This window comes from Cydia pomonella, chromosome 6 (genome assembly GCF_033807575.1).
Source record: "Cydia pomonella isolate Wapato2018A chromosome 6, ilCydPomo1, whole genome shotgun sequence".
In the NCBI taxonomy this organism is placed as follows: domain Eukaryota; kingdom Metazoa; phylum Arthropoda; class Insecta; order Lepidoptera; family Tortricidae; genus Cydia; species Cydia pomonella.
The window spans coordinates 4429014-4453769 of record NC_084708.1 but is presented as its reverse complement, the minus strand read 5'-3'; the positions used below and the strand labels follow the sequence as shown (position 1 = coordinate 4453769).

Below are 24756 nucleotides of genomic sequence, written 5' to 3'. Positions count from 1 at the left end.
ATGCTCATAACATCCCTTTACCTACGACTTCATATGGCAACAATAATTCTAGTTGTCAAATAGCTGTCATAAAACGTCACGTCAGGGCGGCTACCGAGAAAATCGAAATTCGTCAATTGCGGGCATTTTTCTCTGTCACTCTAATTACATCTTAGTGAGAGTAAAAGAGAAAGATCCCCGCAATTTGCGAATTTCGGTTTTCGCGGTAGGCCCCCAGTTCCTTCTTGAGGACTTTGAGTGAAAAATAGAATGAATAAAAAACGTCTGAAGAAGTTGGGACTTGATTTATTTATATTTTTTAAATGTTAAACGTCTAAGTTGAATATTAACTTATATCGTAAAATTAATATTCAAATTAGAATTAAATACTATTGTTTTGTGAACAATTATATTGTACTTAATTATCATCTAGTGATAAATAGCAGCGTCCGATTACCCAGCGAATCCTACAAATTATATTTATTTCCTATTGTTATCTAACAAATCTCAGATAATACAGTGTAGCATATTTATCAGAACGATAATTTTAAATTCTGTTCACGTAATTCGGGTCGCAACAAAACTACAAACTTGTTTTCGCTCGTCTGAGGCAAAAGTTGTGAATTTCGTCACTTGAGTGTCTCGAGTTGATTGGGCAGTTTCCGTGGGCCCTCTCGCCGAGATAGACGTGCCGTCAGTCACAGTTTCAGTAATAATGACGGAAGCAACGAAAGTGAATCCTGATCTCCAAAGAGAAAGGGATAACTGCACATTTAATGTAACTGAATTAACAAACTTGATTGATGGAGGAGCCCAGAAAACTGAGGAGAGGAGGAAAAGAGGTAAATACTTTTGTATCTCTAGAGGTAGTCATTAAGTTATACAAATCAGTTATTATTGTTACATGATGCTTAGACACATAATTGTATTGTAAAACTTAAGTTACTTACAGGTTTACAATTTGTTTTTATTAAAGTACCGTAGATGGAATTATTTTGTAAACGTGTTTTTACATCCATTCTTTTATTGCCTACTTTAGGCACAGTTTGAGAAACGTAACTTCTGATTATTTATATATAATACAAAATTAAGCGGCTGATAATAAAACAAAAATTGGGGTAGGTATAATATTTTTCAGTAATTTGATAACACACTACAAGACAAAAGTTTTAAATTATTATGATAACAGACCCATAACTGACATATATTTTTTTTTTTTTTTTTATTTAAAAACTGATCGGCGATTGAATAACATACAACAAACATTTTACATTGAATCAAAGCACAAATTATGCATTTAGCATAATTTACATCTCTTCTTCTTCTTCTTCACGTTGTCCCGGCATTTTGCCATGGCTCATGGGAGCCTGGGGTCCGCTTGACAACTAATCCCAAGATTTGGTGTAGGCACTAGTTTTTACGAAAGCGACTGCCATCTGACCTTCCAACCCAGAGGGTAAACTAGGCCTTGTTGGGATTAGTCCTGTTTCCTCACAATGTTTTCCTTCACCAAAAAGCGACTGGTAAATATCAAATGATATTATGTACATAAGTTCCGAAAAACTCATTGGTACTAGCCGGGGTTTGAACCCGTGACACTAACACATTTCTTTTAGAGATGCACAAAAAGCTTCACTTAGTTGAAAAGACATTCATATACTTAGCTTGTGGTGATATCACAAATTTCACTCAGTAGACTATATTATTCACGAGTGAGTCGAGAGAGATGTCAATCAATCAGATACACACAGCCATAAGTGTGACCAAGATGGTGAATCATATGAGACAATCCCTCTGAATTCTTCAGAACCACTCCGAAATATATACCCATCATCTCACTCCCTCGTCATGCTCGGCCGTCTCATCCAAATCATGAGTGTGAAAGAGTGAGCAAGGAATACTGAGATAGATGAGTTACTGAGCAAGTTAAATCTCAAGTGAGTTGAATCAAAAGATATAGTTCATTCAAATCACTCACTCATTAAATTTATTTTTTTGTAATTGAAACCAGCTCCATTTGATACACATTCTCAATAATTGTGTTTTTTATAGTTCAACAGTTATTTTTTAAATTATATTTAGTTTTTCTTTTTTAACAAACTGTATTTTTTTAAGGAGTCTTGATAGTAGGAAAGTTCCTGGTAGAGAATGCCACATGGCATTAAGTCTGCCTTTTGTCACCGTATATTTTTTTACTGTGCAATAAAGTTTAAATAAAAATAAAAAATAAAGTTCCCAACTTTCTTAATAACATTTAAGCATTAATAAATCTAACTATATATAATAATCTTACTATAAATATACCTAATCTAACATAATAAATAAATAAATAAGCCTTTAATCCACATATGAATCACTTGTAAATACAAATATTAAGTTGTCTTATTATAAAATGTCTCTTAGTGTGGTGTGCCTGTCGGCATAGGCCTCTTCCAACTCTTTCCAGTGCTGTCTGTCTAAAGCAACTCTCAACTAACATAATACATACAGTTGAAATGAAAATGAATTGTTAAAAGTCTTCTCCTTTTATACATATCTGTTAAAATCCTTGACCCAAAGGCACAAAGGTTGCATGTCATTGTTATCTTCATAGGGACATAATCACTCATTACTTATGTACAACACTAATATCTAATAATAAAATAGGTAATACTTTATAGAGGAACAGGAAAAATGAACCTTCTGATTAGAGCAGTAAAACCTGGTATTGAAAGATAATTATACTTGAACATAAAAGTGTTGTCAATCATGATAACATCAATTGGATGACAGTGTGATTTTATTCTGTCATTAAACTTCCAATAAATTTAATCAATACATTAGACATGCATGTTACATTATTTTGGTTTAGGTCAACACTACCCAATTTACGGTACTATACAATCAATTTGCCAGTCATAAATGAATTCAAATTTACATTAAAGTGCACTCCACTTTAAAAATGTATAAAGTGGTGGCGATTTATCTGCGCCTGACCCAAGCTTACATTGATGCATTTTACTTAAATATTTTATAAGTATTGTAAAAAATCTGAGCCCGTACAATCATAAAATACTAACTAATGAATAGGAGAATTCAAACTAAATGGCATAGTTAATTTAAATTTTTTTTTTTTTTTTTTTATTAAAAGTAACTAAATGTTGCATATAGTGTTGTTGTAACACGGGCATTACATTAAATTAAACCAAACAATTGAGAACTGTTACATATCAATGTCATTTCGAATAACAATCGTCCGAGATAGTATTTACGTTTAGTAGCAAATGTACACACTCGTATTAAACACTAATCAATATGTAAACAGACCCTAAGGCAAGTGCATACGCTCGTAAGGGCCTTATAAGATAAAAATAAATTATAGATTATCTCCGAAATGGAGTTAATTAGAATACTGGTCTTTGAGAAATCCCTAACTAAATTAAAACTATTGACAGAAAATGAGTTCTAGAGAAAAGGGTTGATGAAATATAATACGGGGAGGAAGCAACTCCAGAAGCAGAAGCCTAGTGCTGCTCATGGGCACCTATGTGTGGAAACCTAGCACACGTCGCACTCTTTGTAAACGTTTCATAATGCTGAATTCCTTACAATTTCGAGCTGATGAAACCGAATTTAACCTAAACATAGAAGGTGGCTTGCATTGAGCGTAGGGGTGTGTTGGGCCAAGCAAGGTTCCCTTATAGCAGGGCTCAGCAAGCCACCCAAATAATTAACGCTTAGGGCCACATCACACTATAGTTCGTTATTTAGCATTAGAAAATGCTAAACAATCACGATATGTCTTTTTATTGAATAACGCTTAATAAAAATCAGTAACTATTACTTATGAAAGCAAAATAATGTAAATGATAGTGTATGATTTATAATGGTTATATATTTGCCGTGACTTATTTTTCAAGTGTTTTTCAATAAAACGATACGTCAAAATCGCTTACCGTCTTTCTATTGCTAAAAAAACGGACTATAGCCTCTCCCGAGCGTCGGCGTGTACTCGACTCTATGGCTGCAGCTCGACGCAACGTTGGCGCAACTGCGCTGCGACGCCATTTCCCATAGCGCTGACTAGGCGCCGGAGCTCAAAAGACGGTATTGTGGGTAGCTTAGACTCTTAAGCGTTAATTGTTTTGCCTTAGAGGACTTAGAGACTTCGACCATTCAAATCAATTTTTGCGGCTGTTTGCGAAAAAGTAGGACACTAATCAGCACTAAGAATTTCGTACATTGACCCGTCCGTACCTATCTCTATCGCACGCGCATAATTATATTATTGTCCCACTCGCACAGTGTCATTGACCGACGCCATCATGGGCGGAGCAGAAAGGAACAGGCGTCCTTCGTACTTAGCGTCCTTACTTTAGAACTGGTGATTTCTACTGTGGTTGGATCTGCTTCTCAAACACTCAAAACTCAAAAGTACTGTAGTGCTTTAGATACCTCGACAATCGTACAGAGTGTAGAAGAACTGACTGGGTGACTGGGGAAGTACCTCCACCTTACAGAAAAACGCAGCGAAGCAAAACTAGACCCTACTCATAGTGTTGGGTTGACAGAACTCAACGAGGGTAGGTACGGAGTATTAGGATCGGCAAGCGCATGTAACACCTCTGGAATTGCAGGCGTCCATAGGCTACGGAGACTGCTTACCATCAAGCAGGCCGCATGCTTGTTTGAACGTGGTATAAAATAAGCCTATTTCAATTGATTTACTTTGTTACAGAGGAGATGGTACTCAAGGAAGGTATTCACTTAGACGAAGTTCCGTCCGAGTACCTAAGCCACAAGGAGAAGTACGAGCTAGCGGTCAAGAAAGCGTGCTATCTGTTCAAGATGATCCGTCGGCTGCAGGAGGAGGAGAACACTGGCATGGAGAACTACCAGTAAGCTACATTAAATAAAACTAGTGGCTCTGTGAGCTGTAGACTTCGCGAGGATAGCTTTAAACTGAATAAAGACTCCGCCATTTTGAAAATTTTCCCAAATCTGAATCGTCAAAATAATAATATTTAGTCATTGAACCTGCTCAAAAAATTTCATGAGAATTGGGTGAGAATTGCGACCTGTAGAGGAGAACATCCGGGCATACGAAAGCAATTTTGCCCAAGCTGAAACGTAGACTATCGCTAACGCTCGTTCAATAAATGCCCTTACCAGGATTTGAACCCGGGACCTCCTGCTTCATAAGCATGGTAACTACCAACTAGGCTACGTAGCCGTTAAATAATTACATTGATGATGATGAGCTCTGGTTAGTTGATGCCCCTAAACATAAGCTAGCTGCCAGGCGGAAAGTACCTACCTATACTTATAATTTTGTCCAGAAAAGTACCTAAATTCGATTACATTTTAATTCATAGCATACCTAAAGCCCGACCAGAAATATATGATCATTGTCAAGAGGTCGCTGTTATTCTTATGTATAGGGTGAAAGTTCAGTTTAGTATGAAAAAATTAGTTACAATGAAATTCCGCAATATGATGGCGCGTGATCATATATTACTGGTCAGGCTTTAATTGAATGCGTCACACTTTAATAAACGTTGACGACCGGTTTGGCCTAGTGGGTAGTGACCCTGCCTACGAAGCTGATGGTCCCGGGTTCAAATCCTGGTAAGGGCATTTATTCGTGTGATGAGCATGGATATTTGTTCCTGAGTCATGGGTGTTTTCTATGTATTTAAGTATTTATAAATATTTATATATTATATATATCGTTGTCTAAGTACCCTCAACACAAGCCTTATTGAGCTTACTGTGGGACTTAGTCAATTTGTGTAATAATGTCCTATAATATTTATTTATTATTATCTCTTTATTTATCTTGTGTCTTAGATTAGGCATTTTATAATATGAATATAAAAGTAAAATACAACAAATCATACAAAAATAATACAAAATACATATAAACACATTATAAAAAACCTAACCTAGGGTGCCGCCAGCAGCGGGGCAGGGCCCAAGCTGCCGGTGGTCAGGGCCGCAGAGAGAGGAACCGGCGGACTATCCGCGCCGTGTCCAAGATCACCGCCTTCTGCATCTGACCCTTGATCCAACCACCTAGCGAGAGTCTCTCAAGGTGTTGGTCGAGACTCTTCGCTATGAGACCATTCGCTGAAACGACTATCGGGACAATGATCGTCGAATCAACATCCCACATGGCGGTTATCTCGTGAGCCAAGTCTAGGTACTTACTGGACTTGTCCTTCTCGGCTTTCACGAGATTCTCATCATGGGGGATGGTGATGTTATTATTATTATTATTTATTATAAACCAAATAGTCATGCAGCAAGTGTTTCATCAACACAAACATTCAAGTTTGTGTGTTACAAACTTATAAATTACCAAATCTTAAAGTTCTCGCTAAATTCTTTGTCTCAGAACTTATGAACAGTCCAGCAAGATATCGTGTTGACGAACCGTATTGATAACAAATCACAAAATGGTAATTAACGGTCTTTATCTAATAAGACCTCGGTATATGTTGTTGTTAATGAAATAAATTTGTATATACAATAGTTTAACGACTTCTACGCGAAGTAATACTACCAATATTATAAAAGGAAAATATATATTTAGATATTGGTAATTCTATTCCTCCTTCACCCCAAAACGGCGTAACAGTAATTGATGAAATTTGGCATAGGTAATGTAAAGAAGGGCGAAATCGCGGGCTGAGGCAAGCATACTTGTAGTATATCCTAAGATATTAGATTCAGTAGGCAGTTAGAGTGTGTTTGATGTTTGACCCACCACAAAAGGTCGATGAGAAACAAAAATAGCGCTACTGGCAGTCAAAATAATTTGCTGTCGGTGTCGACGCAAGGGTTCAACACATGTTATATTAGAGACAGTATGACTTGCGCTTAGGTAATAGCTATTCTTAAAACAAACGTCATCATCACATGTTTTTACCGATGGTAGTTGAAAATCGTCGGGGATGCAATACCGCGCAACTAACAAAGTCGAAAGAGTTCGAAATTCAAACAATGTACAAGGTAATTGGACCTTACTGTCATAAGGAGTCGTTAAATAATTCGTTTGTTGAAATCTCATTAGTTATACGAGACGGCGTATGTGTAACACTCACTGAAACGGCGCTACTTAATAGCATATTTGTGTTGTTAAAGGTTAATAGGTGCATGATCTGAACTGAATCTGATATACTTATCAAGTCATCATCAACAGACTATACGCCTGCCGGGCACAGGCCTCTTGGGCCGGTACAGACGGACTGTAACTTGCATGGGAACTGCAAGCCGGCGTTGCAGTTGGCGTGCAGTCGACGCGCAGTTCCCATACAAATTGCAGTCCGTTTGTATCGGCCCTTATCGCACTTTGATCAGGTCTCAGGATGTCATCATCCACCGAAGAACAACAAGCATTTAATTCGCACATAAGTTCCGAGAACCTCATACAAGCCGTGGCTGGAACTCGACTACAGATCGTGTCATTCAAGTGTGCCTTCACTCGTAATGTCATGTTATCAAAGCTTAAATTTGACAAAACTGCACGTCATCGTGGATGACACGAACTATACAGATGTGCAAGTTGGAAAATATCACAGGAAACAAGGAAACTTTGTTTCTGGAGGTGGAATATTTAGATATACCTGTTATTTGCCAGCATCCTCGACACCAAGCCAAAGGGGACAAACTTTTTAGGCGTAGATATTTTAATTTTTTTTTTTTTTTTTAATTTATTTATTTATGGTCGCTCAAACAGCTAAGGTCATTAGCGACCACTATAAATATACAATTATATCAAATCAAGTCATAATAGTTAACTAGTTTAAGAAATTTTACAGTACATTCTGAGGCAATCAAACAATCTTTTAAACATTTGAGCAGGTTAACAACTAATCTTTCTGTATTATACATCGGGCAATCAATTAACAAGTGTTTGATAGATATATCACTATTACACCTTAAGCACTTCTTTTTAGTTTCCTTGGTTATAAGATATAAATGAGTCACATTGCAATGTCCTATTCTTAATCTATTCATAACCACCTGATCCCTTCTATTATTTACATACAATGTACTCTTTTTGAAAACTGATTTCCTTATCTCATATAAGGCGCTATTGTTATTATTTACCCAATGGCTGTTCCATAATCTTTTAATATTTAATTTAAGGAATTTTTTGAGGTCTTGGTGGTTAGAAGTAGTGTAATTGCATTGTTCATTCCTCAAGGCCTCTTTAGCAGCGGTATCGGCCCTTTCATTTCCAGGAATACCTTGATGACTAGGTATCCAGAATATTTAGTATTAGTTTTTAGTTTTATTTAATAATTTCATAATTTTGGAAAGTTTCCGACGATAAGTCAGTAAAGATGACCACCTTCTCTACACTTCCAATGCTTTTAGTCTACACTCCTTGTCCCGTTGTCCTTTCAAAAGGACAAATTCAAGTTGGATTTTGAACTTCTTCTTGAAATGAAATTGCAAAATGTTCCACACGGACAGATTGATGAGTTCGCACCACGCGCGCGATTGGTCGCAACTAGTTCCGTTAGACTGCACGATTGTCTCGAATTCGAGAGTGACACCACTGAACTAGAGACCCGTCCTTAGATATATATGTCAATGTCCATAACTATAAGCTATAGCTTATCTCCTACCTCCAATATAACCATTCCACTATATAACCCTGATATAACTATTTATTTTGCCAACAGAGAAGTGCTCGGCGGTTCGCTAGGCTCAGCTATTCTCCGCGATGGCTCCCCCCTCACACTGCACTACGTCATGTTCATCCCAACCATCATGGGGCAGGCCACCGTGGAGCAACAAGTGCTGTGGATCGGCAGGGCCTTCAACTGCGACATCATCGGCACTTATGCTCAGGTAGATAATATTATAGTCTTTGAAGGCTCTGTGAGGTGCGTTGTAGACCTTGTTTTAAAACAGTACGCCTAGCACAGGAGAGGCACGACTACAGGCAGGCATATACTACCTGTCCCTCTCGAAATAGAAAAGGAGGGCAGACTATCTCGCCGGCGAGATACTATCGCGCCGCTCCAGTGCTACGCCTACTGAATACACTAAAAAAAAACCGTATTATTATCGAACCTGCTCACATAGTCGTAATTTTACGATAATAGCCGAATATGTGGCTGATGAGAAATATGACCGGTAGAGGAGAACAGGCGGACATACTACAGCACTTTTTACAGGCTGAAACGGAGAAGGTTCACTCGCGCTCGCTCGGTCAACTAGTAAATCCCGCGATTGCTTGATACGACTCCCATTCTCCCATATAAGGCTCCAACTCCATATTTCACCTCTCAGGGGATGATTTTCAGGATAAAAAGTATCCCTTTTCAGCCAGTTCATAAATCATAAACTATAGAGTCTATAGATGTGATCTTGTCTTGAATAAATGACTGAAATGAAAATGCTGAATTTTGCAAGATTTAACAACAAACGGACAAACTTTTACATTTATGTAAAAAATATTGAAGAAGTATAGATCGTGTCATTCACGAAGTCGCGTGCCTTGACTCATATTGTCATGTTATTAAAGGTTAGATTTGACAAATCTGCGCGTCATCGTGGATGACCCGAACTATAGAGTTAATTTACCTACTTAATTTAAGTTGATAATGGGGCGTGCTCGCATGTCACGGTGCGAGTCGCCTCTTGTGTTTATGTCAGTTATCTGCCGATATAACAAAACACGTGCTCACTATTTTTTCCTGCTCTCAAACATATATGTACTCAAACCAGCCATTTACTAGCAAGTTGCTTGAGCATCACTTTCTATAGGAGTTAGAAGGTTGAGTAATTTTTTAGTACTTTGGAGGACAATTTCTCCCAATAGGTTGAGTTTGGGCGGCTAAAAAAAAATACGTGTCTGCTATTTTAGACTACTCTATAACGTATATAAATATAAATCACATCGGAACCGGACAATTGGGTACCTTTCCTTGTAAGTCACTGCGATGCAGGATATTTATTTACGTAATATATTCACACAAGATATGTACGGTCACGTCTGAAAATATCAATACGAAAAAAGTAATGTAGTGTATATTAAGGTAGTGTATACATATTTTTGGCATATTTTTCGTATCGATATTTTCAGACGTGACAGTACAATACTACTCTTTGTTGCACACTTTAATATTTGATAACCGATCTGGCTTCTGGCCTAGTGGGTTCGAATCCCGGTAAGGGCATTTATTTGTGTGATGAACATAGATATTTTTTCCTGAATCATGGGTGATTTATATGTATATAAGTATGTATATCGGTATCCATATTACAAGCTTTGCTTAGTTTGGGACTAGGTCGGTCTGTGTAAGACGAAGAGAAATGTGTAAGGTGGTGGTATATAATATATTATATATATATATATATATATATATACCCTTTTTCACTTATAGCGGTACAGAGCTGTTTATAATTTTTACAAATTAATAAATTAATTTACGCCATATTAACATATTATATATCCTGCATGACAATGAACTTTTCTGCCCTCCGGACGGACAGCGTCAAGTTTGCTCCCGCTGCGCTAAAGGAAGTTGCCGCTTTTCGCCTTCGTCGAGCAGAAAAATAGTATGCGCACCACGGGAGGAATCGTAGGACATTCCATCCCGCGTGTATGACAATTTTACACGCGGCACGCAATGTCCTACTTTTCCTCCCTTGGGACACAAATAACTATTGTTATTAACCCTTCTGGGGTCTTCAAAATCTGTGTATATTTCGCAATCTAAACTGCTCTTTTTTTGATTAAATGAACTGTTTTGGTTCAGAAGGAGGATAATATAGAGGGGACTATATTCATTTGTTACAGACGGAGCTTGGGCACGGAACTTTCATCCGTGGACTAGAGACGACTGCTACCTACGATCCTGACACCAAGGAGTTCGTGCTGCACAGCCCCACTCTTACTTCGTACAAATGGTGGCCCGGCGGACGTGAGTCACACAGAATACATATTACTTTTTAGATTGTTGCTCATGTTTGAACTTAGAATATACACATATATTTACCTAAGTTACGCTTTTATCAATTTTCATTATGATCCGAGCAAAGAACCTGGTACAAACTATAAAAAAATATAAGTTTTGTGACCAAATGTAACCCTCATGACACTGACTTGCCACATTCTCTCTGTCTTCGACGGCTGTATGTGTTGATATTTATTATGCAAAATAAATGTTTATCTTTGTCCCCAGTGGCCCACACAGCAAACTACTGCATAGTAGTAGCCCAACTCTACACGAAAGGGCAATGCCACGGCATCCACCCCTTCATAGTCCAACTACGTGACGAAGAAACTCATATGCCCCTCCCAGGTATCAAGATTGGCGAGATCGGGGCCAAGCTTGGGATGAATGGGACCAACAATGGATTCCTTGGGTTTGATAAAGTGAGGATTCCTAGAGAGCATATGCTGATGAAGAATGCTAAGGTTTTAGAGGTGAGTAGTTAAACAAGAAGTATTCATAGTTATCATGTTATAGGTCTCCGAGCGTAGTCGGTAAGTGACTCTGCCGACGAAGATGAAGGTCCTGGGTCACCGTCATTGTGCGTTTGTCATGAATAGTTCCTAAATTAGTATATCTAAATTTTGATACTGTAGTGCACAAACTAAAGTACAAGTGTAAACTAGAGTATCGATAATATATAGATCGTGGTATAGTAAATAATGCATGCTGTGATTGCCTTTAAGTGGGGGATCAATTATAAATGTGCTCTTTTAGTATGTGAATTGTATCTTCTGTTGGTGATCCTAATAAACAAATAATATGAATTTTATGAAATTATTTTTTGGCTCGAGCCCTAATTTATTTAAACAAAAGTCTTTGTTTGTTTCTTTTATGCAGCGGTTACAAATGCTACCGCTACTGTCTGAACGGGAACAAACTCGTTTAAAAAGCAATTTTACCGTCCTATTCATACGGTTGAAAATCATGCAACAGCAAACCTGAATACTATCACGATAGTTGTTTTTAAGCAAGCTTCGCCATAAAAGAAACAAATGCTTTTGTTTAACAGATCAGGGCCCGAGACGATAAAATCATTTCATAAAATTCATACCATACACAATCATCGCACATCACACACCGAACTGGTTACATGTCCGATTCTTTCTCTATTCAGGCAGCTCGCCTTTGGAATAGTCTCCCTGTCAAAATTAGACAGTGTCCGAACAGGTTTGCTTTTAAAAAATCCTTAAGTGAGCACTTTGCTGGCAGTACTGGAAAATCTGGTAAAATGGAAAAATGGTATTATTCATATTCGTATTCGTATTCGCGGGCTGGGTTTCCGCAACTCGACGTCGCAATTCGCGCCTATTTTGCGTGATGGTGGGTTGACGGCACTACTCCTGCCAACCCAACTCTACCAGGAAGCCTAGCAGACCCTTGATGTTGCCGACGACTTCTGGGAGAGACCCCGGGGAACCGAGGTATTGTGCCCGGTATTCTGCCACCCCTGGGCATTCTAGAATGACGTGGGCGGCTGTCTCCTCCTCCTCCATGCACGCTCTGCAGAGGGGGCTATCTGTAACACGTAGGGTTAGTAGGTGTTTGTTTAGTGGGGCATGGCCGGTTATGGCCCCAGTCAAAAGCCGGAGCTGTGGCCTCTTCAGCTGTCTCAGCCTCCTCGACAAACCGGGGTATATTATTTATATATATGTATGTTTATGTTTGTGTATTTCTTATGATTGTATTGTGTTCGTACTTGCATGTACCTAATTGTATCACCACCTACAACTTATCTGCGGTGCTTAAAGGTTGACTGGTAGAGAATGCCTTACCACATTAAGTTCGCCTATTGTACAGTGTGTTTTCTTCTGTGCAATAAAGATTAAATAAAAATAAATTAATAATCATTAATGAACATCTACTCTGGATCGGCCACAATTGAAGTAAGGTTTTCTCATAGTAGTAGTATTTATTATATTACCAAATTAGGAGCTAAATTTGGCACAGATTTGATTGGACAAATTGGAAACGCCGACAAATATCATCTTATCTTATCAAACTACATTTAATAGTAATTTTACCCCTACTGTATTAGTTAGCGACTATCTGTATTTAGCATATCTATAAGTATATGTTAATAATACAAATAATCTTGTCGATATGCTCGATCAATCAATGATAATTTGATTTTAGAATAATAAAATTTGATAATTTTGTGATGAGAAATACAGTGTCCAAGATTATACAAGCTTCTTATTAGATATATCAGGTATCTAGTTCTGGTGTAGTTATGTAAGGTAGGTAAATGAGCTATTTATTTAAGCCTTCAACGCTTTATGTCATCAACACAAACATCACTCAAACGCCAAGCTCCCGGGCGCAAGGGATCGAATGTTAGCCTTACTCGAAAGTGTGAAGGTTACTTTGACAGCGTCCGCCATATATCTAGTAACGACGACTTTCGGTGTTCTTGGCATTCAAAAGGTTAAGTGCAAATTCATATCAAGTTCCACACTTCAAATAGTTACTTTAAATTGACATTAATATTAGTAAGCAATGGTACATTGTGGATGCTACATAAATTACATACCTAATATGGTGATAGTTTTCACTGGCAACAAACAAGTTTCACGAACAAGGGTACGTCGATCTTGAACGTCGCTTGTTTACTCATAATTTCCGCTGTGTAATGTAGGTACATTATGTAGGTGTAGGTACACCTAGCATGTTTTGTGCTTGTTATCTCTCAAATCACAAAACTTGATTGACATTTAATTTACGTTTAGATATAAACACATAATTACAAAACATTTACACATTTATACAGTTTGGTAAAATATTGAAACGTCTTGCGTCAGAGAATAAAAAATCCTATTTAAATTAGAGATTCTAAGAAACGAACATCTAATCACGAAGATCGGACTTACACAACATAATACACTCCAAGCATGTTTTGGACCGTTTTATGCAAACGCTTTAGCACGGCCGCTAGATTACTATCAGGTTTGTAAAAAATGGCAACATTCATGGCATTCCATTCCAAATCTAAACATATATTTGTTCCAGGATGGCACCTACGTCCGGGCGCCAAGCTCCAAGCTAACCTACGGCACCATGATGTTCGTGCGAGTAGTGCTCGTCAACGATGTGTGCAGTTACATGGCGAAGGCCGTCACTATCGCCACCCGATACAGTGCGGTGCGCCATCAGTCGCAACCTAAGCCTGAGTGAGTCGTCGTTAATATTACACTTATAGTAGGATGGCATCTACGTCCGGGCGCCAAGCTCCAAGCTAACCTACGGCACCATGATGTTCGTGCGAGTAGTGCTCGTCAACGATGTGTGCAGTTACATCACTATTGCTGCTCGATGCAGCGCGGTGCGCCACCAGTCCGCAAACCCGAGTGAGTCGTCTTTAAAATTACACATATAGTGGAACAAGCTCCAAGTTACATGGCGAAGGCCGTCATTATCGCCACCCGATACAGTGCAGTGCGCCACCATCGCAGCCCAAACCTGAGTATGAAAATTTTAGTTGCAAGATGAACACACAAGTCACTTGGTTATTGTTGTCCTTCTAAACTAAAAAAAAATAAATTAAAATTAAATGCAAAACATGTACAGTCAGCTGCAGAGAAAAGGTCCCCCTGCAGCTGACTGTATCTTTTCCCTGCGGCGTACTGTACCTTAAATCTTAATCTGAAAGTTCGATTTCAAGTACATTTGTTTATGAGATATCGGCTATAGAGAGCTATGGGCATTGTGAATGTCATCTCGCTTTGTGTAGTAGGGCACAGCCAGTGGATGTCATTCCAGATCTAGAGCAGAGCCCAACTGGGGAAGTACCTCCACCTTACAGAAAACAGCAGCCAAATAACACTAGACCCTACTCATAGTGTTGTGTTCCTGCCGGTGAGTAAGGTTGCCAGAGCTCAACGAGGGGGGGCGGGTTTAGGGTCGGCAACGCGCATGTAACTCCTCTGGAGTTGCAGGCGTACATAGGCTACGGAGACTGCTTACCATCAGGCGGGCCGTATGCTTGTTTGCCACCGACGTAGTATTAAAAAAAAAATCGGCTTGTAGCTTAGGAGATTGGGTTCTCTGTCCAAAATACAATCTTAGTTTTTAAGATCTGTTTTAAATTTCAATAAACTATATAATGTTTCACTTACTGAACATTCGTAATTCGAACGTATAGATTTCGCTAGGAGAGTTGAGGTGAATGATTAATTCACACACACCTACACAAAGTACTAATCGCAAAAACAGTATTGAATGGTGATGAAAGAGTGAATGGGACTTAATCGCACGTATTTAAGCTAAAAAAAAAAAACTTTTTGGACCACCTTGCAGTTGACGGTTCAACGTGCTATCGGTACGAAAAAAGAATACTAATTTCAAAATCTCGTTCCCATGATTTTGTTGTTGCATGCGTGACTTCAACTTTGAGGATTTAACAACCGGGGTCGCCTTTAAGAGCTTGCCCCTCTGTCGAAAACCTCGGGCAATGGTCATATGTATTGTATAGACTGACGTTTATCGGACATATGATTATAGCTATACATTTGACGTGCCCCCCGCAAAAATTGGCAGACTGTTTGGCACAGAAAACTACAGATAAGGCGTCTCCAGTTGGACTTCAACTCTCGTGCCCATACCTATACTATAACTACATTAGCAATATAGACGACTTGACTATATTGCTATTGAATGTCTGAATTTTGAATCGTCTAAGTTTATTTAACTTTTTTACACTTTTACTAAACAATCAGTAACAGTATGGAGTCAGAAAATGGTTAGGGGAACTCTTCGGTTTCGGTGGATACTAGTTGACCGAGGGGTCTAGTAAATCGGGCTTATAGTATTCGTTTTAACGAGTTTTATTCTTTCTTTGGGGGCCTTAACTACAGTCGCTAGTAAATTACGAATTTACCCTTCTCTTACAGCGAACCAGAACCCCAGATCCTGGATTACGTGACCCAGCAACACAAATTAGCTATCGGCATCGCAACAGTCCACGCGCTCCGTCTCAGCGCGTCTTGGATATGGAATATGTACAACAACGTCACTGCGGAGTTAGATGCCGGAGACCTAGAGAGGCTGCCCGAGGTATATGACTCTTACTCACCTGCGTTAAGGTTGATTTTCGAATGGGGAGCAGGGGAGCTGTCGGCATCGCTACAGTCCACGCGCTCCGTCTCAGTGCGTCTTGGATATGGAATATGTACAACAACGTCACTGCGGAGTTAGATACCGGAGACCTAGAGAGGCTGCCAGAGGTATATGACTCTTACTCAGCTGCGTTAAGGTTGATTTTCGAATGGGGAGCAGGGGAGCTGTCGGCATCGCTACAGTCCACGCGCTCCGTCTCAGTGCGTCTTGGATATGGAATATGTACAACAACGTCACTGTGGAGTTAGATACCGGAGACCTAGAGAGGCTGCCCGAGGTATATGACTCTTACTCACCTGCGTTAAGGTTGATTTTCGAATGGGGAGCAGGGGAGCTGTCGGCATCGCTACAGTCCACGCGCTCCGTCTCAGTGCGTCTTGGATATGGAATATGTACAACAACGTCACTGCGGAGTTAGATACCGGAGACCTAGAGAGGCTGCCAGAGGTATATGACTCTTACTCAGCTGCGTTAAGGTTGATTTTCGAATGGGGAGCGGGGCGTCTATTGGTATCGCTACAGTCCACGCGCTCCGTCTCAGCGCGTCTTGGATATGGAATACAATGCAAGTTATAATGTTCAATATAATCACGAACAATAAAGAACGGCCTCCGTTATTATAATATTTGAAGCCGCAATAAGAACGTGTCACATGTACAGATTATTGCAGGTGTCAGTACTCTTACTGCTAACCGAACCGTGGAGTTTTTAATATGTAACCGGGCAACACAAATTAGATATCTACAATGCGAAAACATTGTACACATTACATATAAGAGGCATATAAAACGATATGAAACCCCCAGATGCCTTCTTAGATTTCTTTAACTGCATTCTGATTTTTTTTTTCATTGCGAAACTAAGACTTATTTTTCTACTATGTGCTCGTATTCACGAGCTAAGATATTTATTACCAATAGCCTTATTTAGATTATTCTAGATTGACATTTGTCAATAAAATGCTGACATCTTAAACAAAACCAGTAAGACCCCTAGTCTCTAAGTTTGCGTATCATTACTTTAGCTTCATGACTATCGTTTTTTTTTAAAGCTACACGCCCTATCGTGCTGCCTGAAAGCAATAAGCACCTCCGACGCTGCCGAAACCGTAGAGCGCTGCCGTCTGTCCTGCGGTGGACATGGTTACATGCTGGCTTCGTCCTTCCCTCTCATGTACGGCATGGTCACCGCCGCCTGCACTTATGAGGGAGAGAACACCGTCATGTTGCTACAGACTGCCAGGTGAGATTCTTATACAGAGCTATGCTGTCTAGCCTGCGGTGGACATGATTACATGCTGGATTCGTCCTTCCCTCTCATGTACGGCATGGTCACCGCCGCCTGCACTTATGAGGGAGAGAACACCGTCATGTTGCTTCAGACTGCCAGGTGAGACGGTTATACAGAGCGCTACCGTCTGGCCTGCGGTGGACATGGGTACATGCAGGCTTCGTCCTTCCCTCTCATGTACGGCTTGGTCACCGCCGCCTGCACTTATGAGGGAGAGAACACCGTCATGTTGCTTCAGACTGCCAGGTGAGACTTATACAGAGCGATGCCTTATCAGGGGAAGAATATCGTCATGTTGTTGCAAACTGCCAGGTTAGATTATTACTAGAGATGCAACGAATAGTGGCTTGGCCGAATACCGAATATCTGGCGGAGCCATCGGCCGAATAGCCGAATATTCGGCTCGAAGTTTTACCTAAAATGAAGTAAATTCGAACGCGCGCGTGCGTGCGCTGTGCAAGTTGCAACTTGTTTCTCGCTGTAGGCATTCTTAGATAGAAAAGCGCTTATTCTGCTCGCAGTGCGTATTGAATTGCGGATATTGCGGTGCGTTAATTTTAGTCGTGTGTAAAAAAAAAAAAAAAATCTCATGTTTTTGTACTATCTATATGTAATTTAATGTAAATATAAAGGTAGTGTGAAAGATTATACTGATCTTAATAATTGATTACTTGTATTTAGTTACTTTTTTACCCCTCGTTTACCATTATCTACGTGTTAACGTACTATTCGGTATTCAGGCAAATACTATGCCACTATTCGGTATTCGGGCGAATAGTGAAATTGTGGCCGAATAGATCGAATACTGAATAGTGGCCGAATATTCTTTGCATCTCTAATTATTACCCGAAGCCGAAGACCACGGAACGTGGCACACTGCGTCCAACTCGCAAGTCGCTCCGAAGTTTGAGCGAGACAACGCTATGCGTATATTATAGCGACATCCCGCTCGCATGTACTCCTGCCCCGTGTCCCGTACGTTCGACGCTAATTGCCGTACATTTATTTTAATCAATGGCCATAATTATGTTGGTTTTAATAGGGGGCTTCAGCGTCGAGCGTGCACGCTCAGAACTTGCGTTTCGTGGCCAGTTATCGGCGTCGTCCTAGGTGAGCTACCTTGCGTGCATGATCCATAGAGGGCAGTACCTGCATGGTAAAGTGTCGTCTGCAATGATAATCAAAATTCAATAAATTAAAGTATAAATTTAAAACTTATAATTCGGTATTTGGCTCACATATTAAGATGCCCTGGGACTCGATTTAGCCTCCAACACACAGTATCAAAGAGAATTTGAAATAGAGGTGGATTGTCAAAGAAAACTTTATAGCCACAGTAAATTTACTGCCATCTTTCGAAACATGATAAAAACTTTTAGAATTTTTTTATACCACGACGGTAGCAAACAATCATACGGCCTGCCTGATGGTAAGCAGTCACCGTAGCTTATGGACGCCTGCAACTCCAGAGGTGTTACATGCGAGTTGCCGACCCTTTAAAAATCTGTACACTCCTTTTTTGAAGAACCTCATACTGTAGACCCTCGGGAAAACCTCGGCAGGTAGCTCATTCCACAACCGGAGCGTGCGCGGAAGAAAGTTCCTCTTAAACCGCACAGTGCGCGACCATTTAGGTTCTAGGGTGTGAGGATGAACACCCTGCCGACGGCGAGCGGTGCGGTGAAAGAAAGTATCCGTGGGCATCATGTCAAACAATTCTTCAGAGCACAGCCTATTGTACAAGCGGTAGAACACACACAAGGAGGCAAAGTCTCTCCTTAGACTTAAAGGTTCAATACCGCTTGTGAGTTTGGGATCGTCGACAATTCTTACAGCACGCCTTTAGACTGAGTCGAAGGGCCCAAGCTGGCGTCCAGGTGCTCCTGCCCAAAGGTGACAGCAATACTCCATATTGGGTTTGACTTACGATTTATGAAGCAGCAGTCTTTGCCCTGGAGTAAAGTATCGCTTTGCTTTATTGAGCACACCGAGTTTTTTAGATGCCAGCGCAGCCTTCCCTGCCAGGTGGCTACGGAATTGGACGTCATTGCAGATATCGACACCGAGGATCCCAATACTCCCTGACATGGTAACTGCTGTGCCTTGGAACTATAGGACTGCAGTAAATGGGGGTTTATTAGCGGTAAACGCGCAAACTTGTGTCTTTGTGGGGTTGAACCGGACTAAATTATCCCGACCCTACACCGAAACTCTGGATAGAGTTGTTAAATATCAAAAAGTGGCGCCATCTAATAGAGCATAGGCCAAATGGCGGCACCGTTTCGAGCGATAGAAGACTTAGCGAAAAATGTTGCCATTTATTTTCTGTTCCCAGATACCTGGTGAAGGCCTGGCAGCAGGCCAAGGGCGGCAACCCGCTGACGCCCACGGTGGCCTACATCGCGTCCGTGCGCGCGGGCCGCCGCTCGCCGCCGTGGGACAGCTCCGTGGACGGCATCGTCCGCGGCTTCCAGCAGGTCGCCGCCGGGTACGTTGTCATTCTACAAACACCATTATTTACTGTCCATCGAAAGACCTTATGCCTTTTGTAATAAGGTCTACCGATGGACAGTTAACAGTGTGAGCGATGGTATTAAGGTTAAAAATAATAATGGGTCCAACTGGAACCTAAAGAAGTCTGTAGTAAGTACAGTAAGCTGCAGAGATAAGTGATCCCCCTCCCCCTGCGTAGAAATTTGTTTGCCGTTGAGGTCAACTACCTCTATAGCTGACTGTATGTGTATATGAAATATTCTTCACTCGGCTTGTTTTTGACAATGACACAAGATTGAAATATTAATAAAAAAAATAAGGAAAATTATAGGGTTTTTTTGCCGGAAGAACAGAACAAGAAATTAGACGTAATTTTTTTTTTTACGATTGCAGTGCCTATTTAACTAAATAATTTTGCGCGTTTATCTGCATTTAGAGAAATAAAATAAGAAAAAAAATACGCATCGGCTTAGGAACTATTTCACAGTCATTTATATGTCAGTTGTGCTACATCCATTAATTGTTCGAGAGCAATCTATCGTTCCAAAAATAACCCTAACTTCACTACTATATTCGGTCAAACAAGTTTATCAGTACAAAAAGGCGCAAATTTCAAATTTTCTTTCGGACGATAATCCTTCGGTCTTACATATTTTAAATTTGCGGCTTTTTTTATTAATGTTATGATTTAATTTTCTAATGTACTTACTAACATGTAGCCATTATGATATGGCAAAAACAATGTTTTATGGAATTTTAATAAAATAAAAAAACATTTATTTCGGACGACACAATCCATATTTTGTTAGTTACAAATATACTTAAATTACTATGTTAGTACCTAAACTAAGATGTTGGGAGGTCTAGTGCCTAATTAATGCACTGTCCCATCTCCCTGCCACGACGGAACTCGGATCAATATACCTCGGATTAATATTCTGAAATAAAGTTTTTTTATTTTTATTATTGCACCAAGACATTAGTTGCTTCAAACTAATGTCCCCTATTTGCGTTGCAGTAAAATAGGAGCGTGCGTGGCGAACATCGAGAAGAGACAACGAGCCGGCATGTCCTACGAGGACGCCTGGAACATGACGTCTGTTCAGCTCACGAGTGCTTCAGAGGTACGTACAATAATATCCGACTCTTACTTTGGGGTTACTGGGGTTATTTCCACTAATTACCACTTTTTTCCAATTATGATGATTACTAGTAAAAGGTGTTTTTTTTTTCACTAAAATGTTGTAAGCGGTCAGACTTGGGGTTTCCCAACGAGCTATGGAGCGCAGCATATTAGGTGTAAAATTAATGGTTTGTATCAAAATGCTTCAGAACAGAGGTAGTCGACATAGCTCGGAAAACGGTCAAGCTAAAGTGGGACTGGGCTGGGCACGCCTGCCGCATGCCGAGTGGGCTGTGGACCAAGATGGCCACAGAGGGGCAGCCCTGCTCAACACGAGGATCTGGCAGACCACGTCGGCCATGGCGAGACGAGATAGACTTCTTTTTAAAGGAATGACCAGAGACGCCTCAAGGTCGAAAAAGTGAGGGGAGTCCTTTGCCCAGCAGTGGGACATGATGGGCTTCCAATAAATAAATCAATACTAATAAGCCAATGGGAATTCCAATTGTTACCACCAATTTGGTTTGGCTCGGTTAAAAATACATCCGATACTGTCAAACTAAATTTCGAAGTTTTTTTTATTTTTTGCTATTATCAATGTTCTTGATTTCAGATTATTTTTTATTTTATTATAAATTATTGAGATGACCTACATATTCGCATTATTCACGAGCACAAAAAGTAAACAAACCGTATATCTAAAATAAATTTTCCAGGCCCACTGCCGCGCGTTCATCCTGACCACATACTTTAACGAGACCGAAAACCAAATTAAATCCGTGTCTCCAGCTCTAAGGACAGTTCTCCTGCAGCTGGTGGACCTGTACGTCGTGTATTGGGCTTTACAGCGCGTCGGAGATCTGCTTAGGGTAAGTACATGATCTTATTCATTGTCTACTTTCGTGGAGACTGAAGTGACAATAGAGTTTAATGAATGGATTCACAAATGTTAAATATGGGGTAAAGGAGCACGTGGGCCTCAAGGAGCTTGGGAAGCGGTTGAGGCAACAGGGGACTCTCGAGCCGACAGCTCTCTCGCGCAAAGGATTGCTATCAGGATACAGCGCGGGAACTGCCTGCGTGATGGGCACCTTGCCGAAGGGCCATGGTTTAGACTACCTTTTAAACCATGGCCCCTCGGCCCCTCACATTAAAATGGGTTGGAGTTCCTCGTTACGCATCGAAACATGTTGAGTAAATTTCAACTTCCAAAAAGAGTAAGCGGATTGTTTTAATATAATTCCATCAAGTATTCTTCTGTAGCTGTTGTGTTACTTAACGGAATAATACAACTACAGAGGTTCAAATTAGAAATGGGCCGAATATTCGGTAATTATTCGGTATTCGGCAAGTTGTACTATGTTTGTGTTCGGCCGAATTATTCGATGATAATGCCGAATATTATTATTAATATATTTGTTGCAACACTTTAAAATGTAAGCTCCTACAGAACTTTTGAACACCAAGTTACGTTACCCCGTTCTCATTACAACACATGGTGAGACATGTTGAATGCATAGGATGCTTTGATTATTTCGAAATTTATGAAAATTTGTTTGCGAGTCTCTTGGCTTTTGACCTGTTTTTTCTAGTGAATTGTATTGTTTCTCTGGCTTTTCTGCCAGTGTATTAGATATCTAACCCCTAATCGACTCTATTTATAGACCCGAACCTGAATGTTAACATACACACATACAAACATACATACATACATATAATCACGCACGCCTATTTCCCAGGTGGGTAGGCGAAAACCAAGGATTTCCACTTGCTACGATCCTAACCTATCGCTTCCTTCACTTTCATAATATAACTCTCCTCATACACGCTCGCCGGTTTAGGGTGCTCTTGACCTGGCCTTTCTTCAGGATTTCCACGATATGATCAGAGAAAGTCCGCCCCATCCAGCTCCCTGAATGATAACAATCTGAAAACAATCTGTCTGTCAACAGTTCACGTCGATCTCGGAGCGCGACATCGAACAGCTGCAGAGCTGGTACGAAGAACTGCTTATCAAGCTTCGAGTCAACGCCGTGGGACTTGTCGACGCCTTCGACATTAGAGACGAGGTGAGAAAAAACATTCGACAAACGACATGGTACTAGATTCACCAGACGTTGCTTTTTAGAACACACACCCACACAAAACCGTCGCTTTTACGGGCTGCTTCCCGTATCTCGCAACCAAGTGCTGGAATAATATCCCTCCACCATTAGAATGCCTTAAAACAAAACAATCGTTTAAGTCTCATTTTAAAATATACCTTAAATAAACGAAATGCAGGAATTCTGCATGGGTACTTGGTTGCAGATTACCGAATCTAATCTGCTAAATAAAAGTTTGAGTTTGAATAGGACCTTATATCCCGGCCAAACGTGGTGTCTTTTAACATTGAGTATGTGATGTATCGTTTTGTTTCCAGATCCTGCACTCCGCTCTGGGCGCGTACGACGGGCGCGTGTACGAGCGCCTCATGGAGGAGGCGCTCAAAAGCCCGCTCAACGCTGAACCCGTTAATGACAGCTTCCACAAATACCTGAAGCCTTTCATGCAGGGCAAACTGTGATTTCAACCTTGTCTTTATAGTCTTAAAGTCTAAAATGGCTTGCAGTTTTAATGTTGGTATAACGTTTGCTCAACGCAGAACTGACTCGATAAGTTTCCAGTAATAGCTAAAGTGCAGGGTAAACTATGATTTCGACCGTAACTTTATGCTGATAGGGCATAAAATAGCTCGAGGAATGAAGATGTCGGTGTTAAGGTTGATAATTCATAATATCATACCAAAACAAAGCTCTATCCATGATTGAATGGTAAAGCAGAGATTTTCCATATAGATAATCGTACATAGACACGCCTGTTGCTATCTCTATTGCACGCGCATCATTATATTGCTGTCCCGCCCATGATGCCGATTGTCAATGTCACAGTGCGAACGTGCAATAGAGATAGCAACAAGCGAGTCAATGTACAAAAATTCATACGAAAAGCTTCTCTGCTTCAGCAATGTATTTAAGCAATAGCAGAGTGTGACAAGTCCTAGAAGTGAGTAGTGACCTATGTAATAGGTAGGTATTATAATTAATAAATTATAATGTAATGGGAAAAGGGTTGCAATAACAAACTTTTATATGAAAGCTGAACTGAATCGATATATAAATATATTTATTTGTAAGAATAGGTGGTGGATGTTAAACATTCCATAAGCGACTGTATTAGGAAATATTTTAATAATTTTACATAAATCAAGCAGTTGCTGAATTCTAAGAGATTTAATCATGAGATTTTTTAAATTTCAATGTTAACTATTTAAATGAAATACATTTTATATTTTATACAGTGTTGTTTTATTTAATAAATAAGCAATCACCCAGTAACCAATGTACAATGTACAGTAAGTAAGCTAAGCGGAAGCGGAGCTTAATAGCTAAGCGGAAAAGATGTTCAAAATGATACATGATCCTAGCCTAGCCCTAGTAAGGCCAGCTCATCCTACTCGTAGTACTAATTACGTCAATGTGATTTAAACCATCTTCAAACGGAACAGAGTTGCATTTCATTTGTTTCGTTCGATTTCAAACGCCTAGCCCTCTTATTCATAAACGTCTACTAAAGTTGACAAGCCGCTAATAATCGTTTGTCCCTTTCCGACGTATTGGTATGATGGAAAGGAACAAACTATTATTAGCGTCTTGTCAAATTTAGTAGACGTTTATGAATAAAATAAGGGTGTAGAAGTTTAACAATAAGTGGTGTTCA

The 24756-nt window shown here is 40.0% G+C and overlaps 1 protein-coding gene across 1 annotated transcript; it reads left to right on the top strand.

Annotated features, from left to right (window-relative positions):
- Positions 1-310: 310 nt before the first annotated feature.
- LOC133518751 (probable peroxisomal acyl-coenzyme A oxidase 1) lies at positions 311-24334 on the top strand. The gene is made up of 13 exons (XM_061852434.1): positions 311-821; positions 4697-4856; positions 8655-8823; positions 10781-10904; positions 11166-11410; positions 13986-14146; positions 15866-16028; positions 17143-17333; positions 19717-19869; positions 20893-20998; positions 21714-21866; positions 22950-23066; positions 23420-24334. Exons 1-13 carry the CDS (start codon positions 695-697, stop codon positions 23561-23563), a joined length of 2013 nt encoding a protein of 670 aa, XP_061708418.1. The 5' UTR covers positions 311-694; the 3' UTR covers positions 23564-24334.
- Positions 24335-24756: the final 422 nt, after the last annotated feature.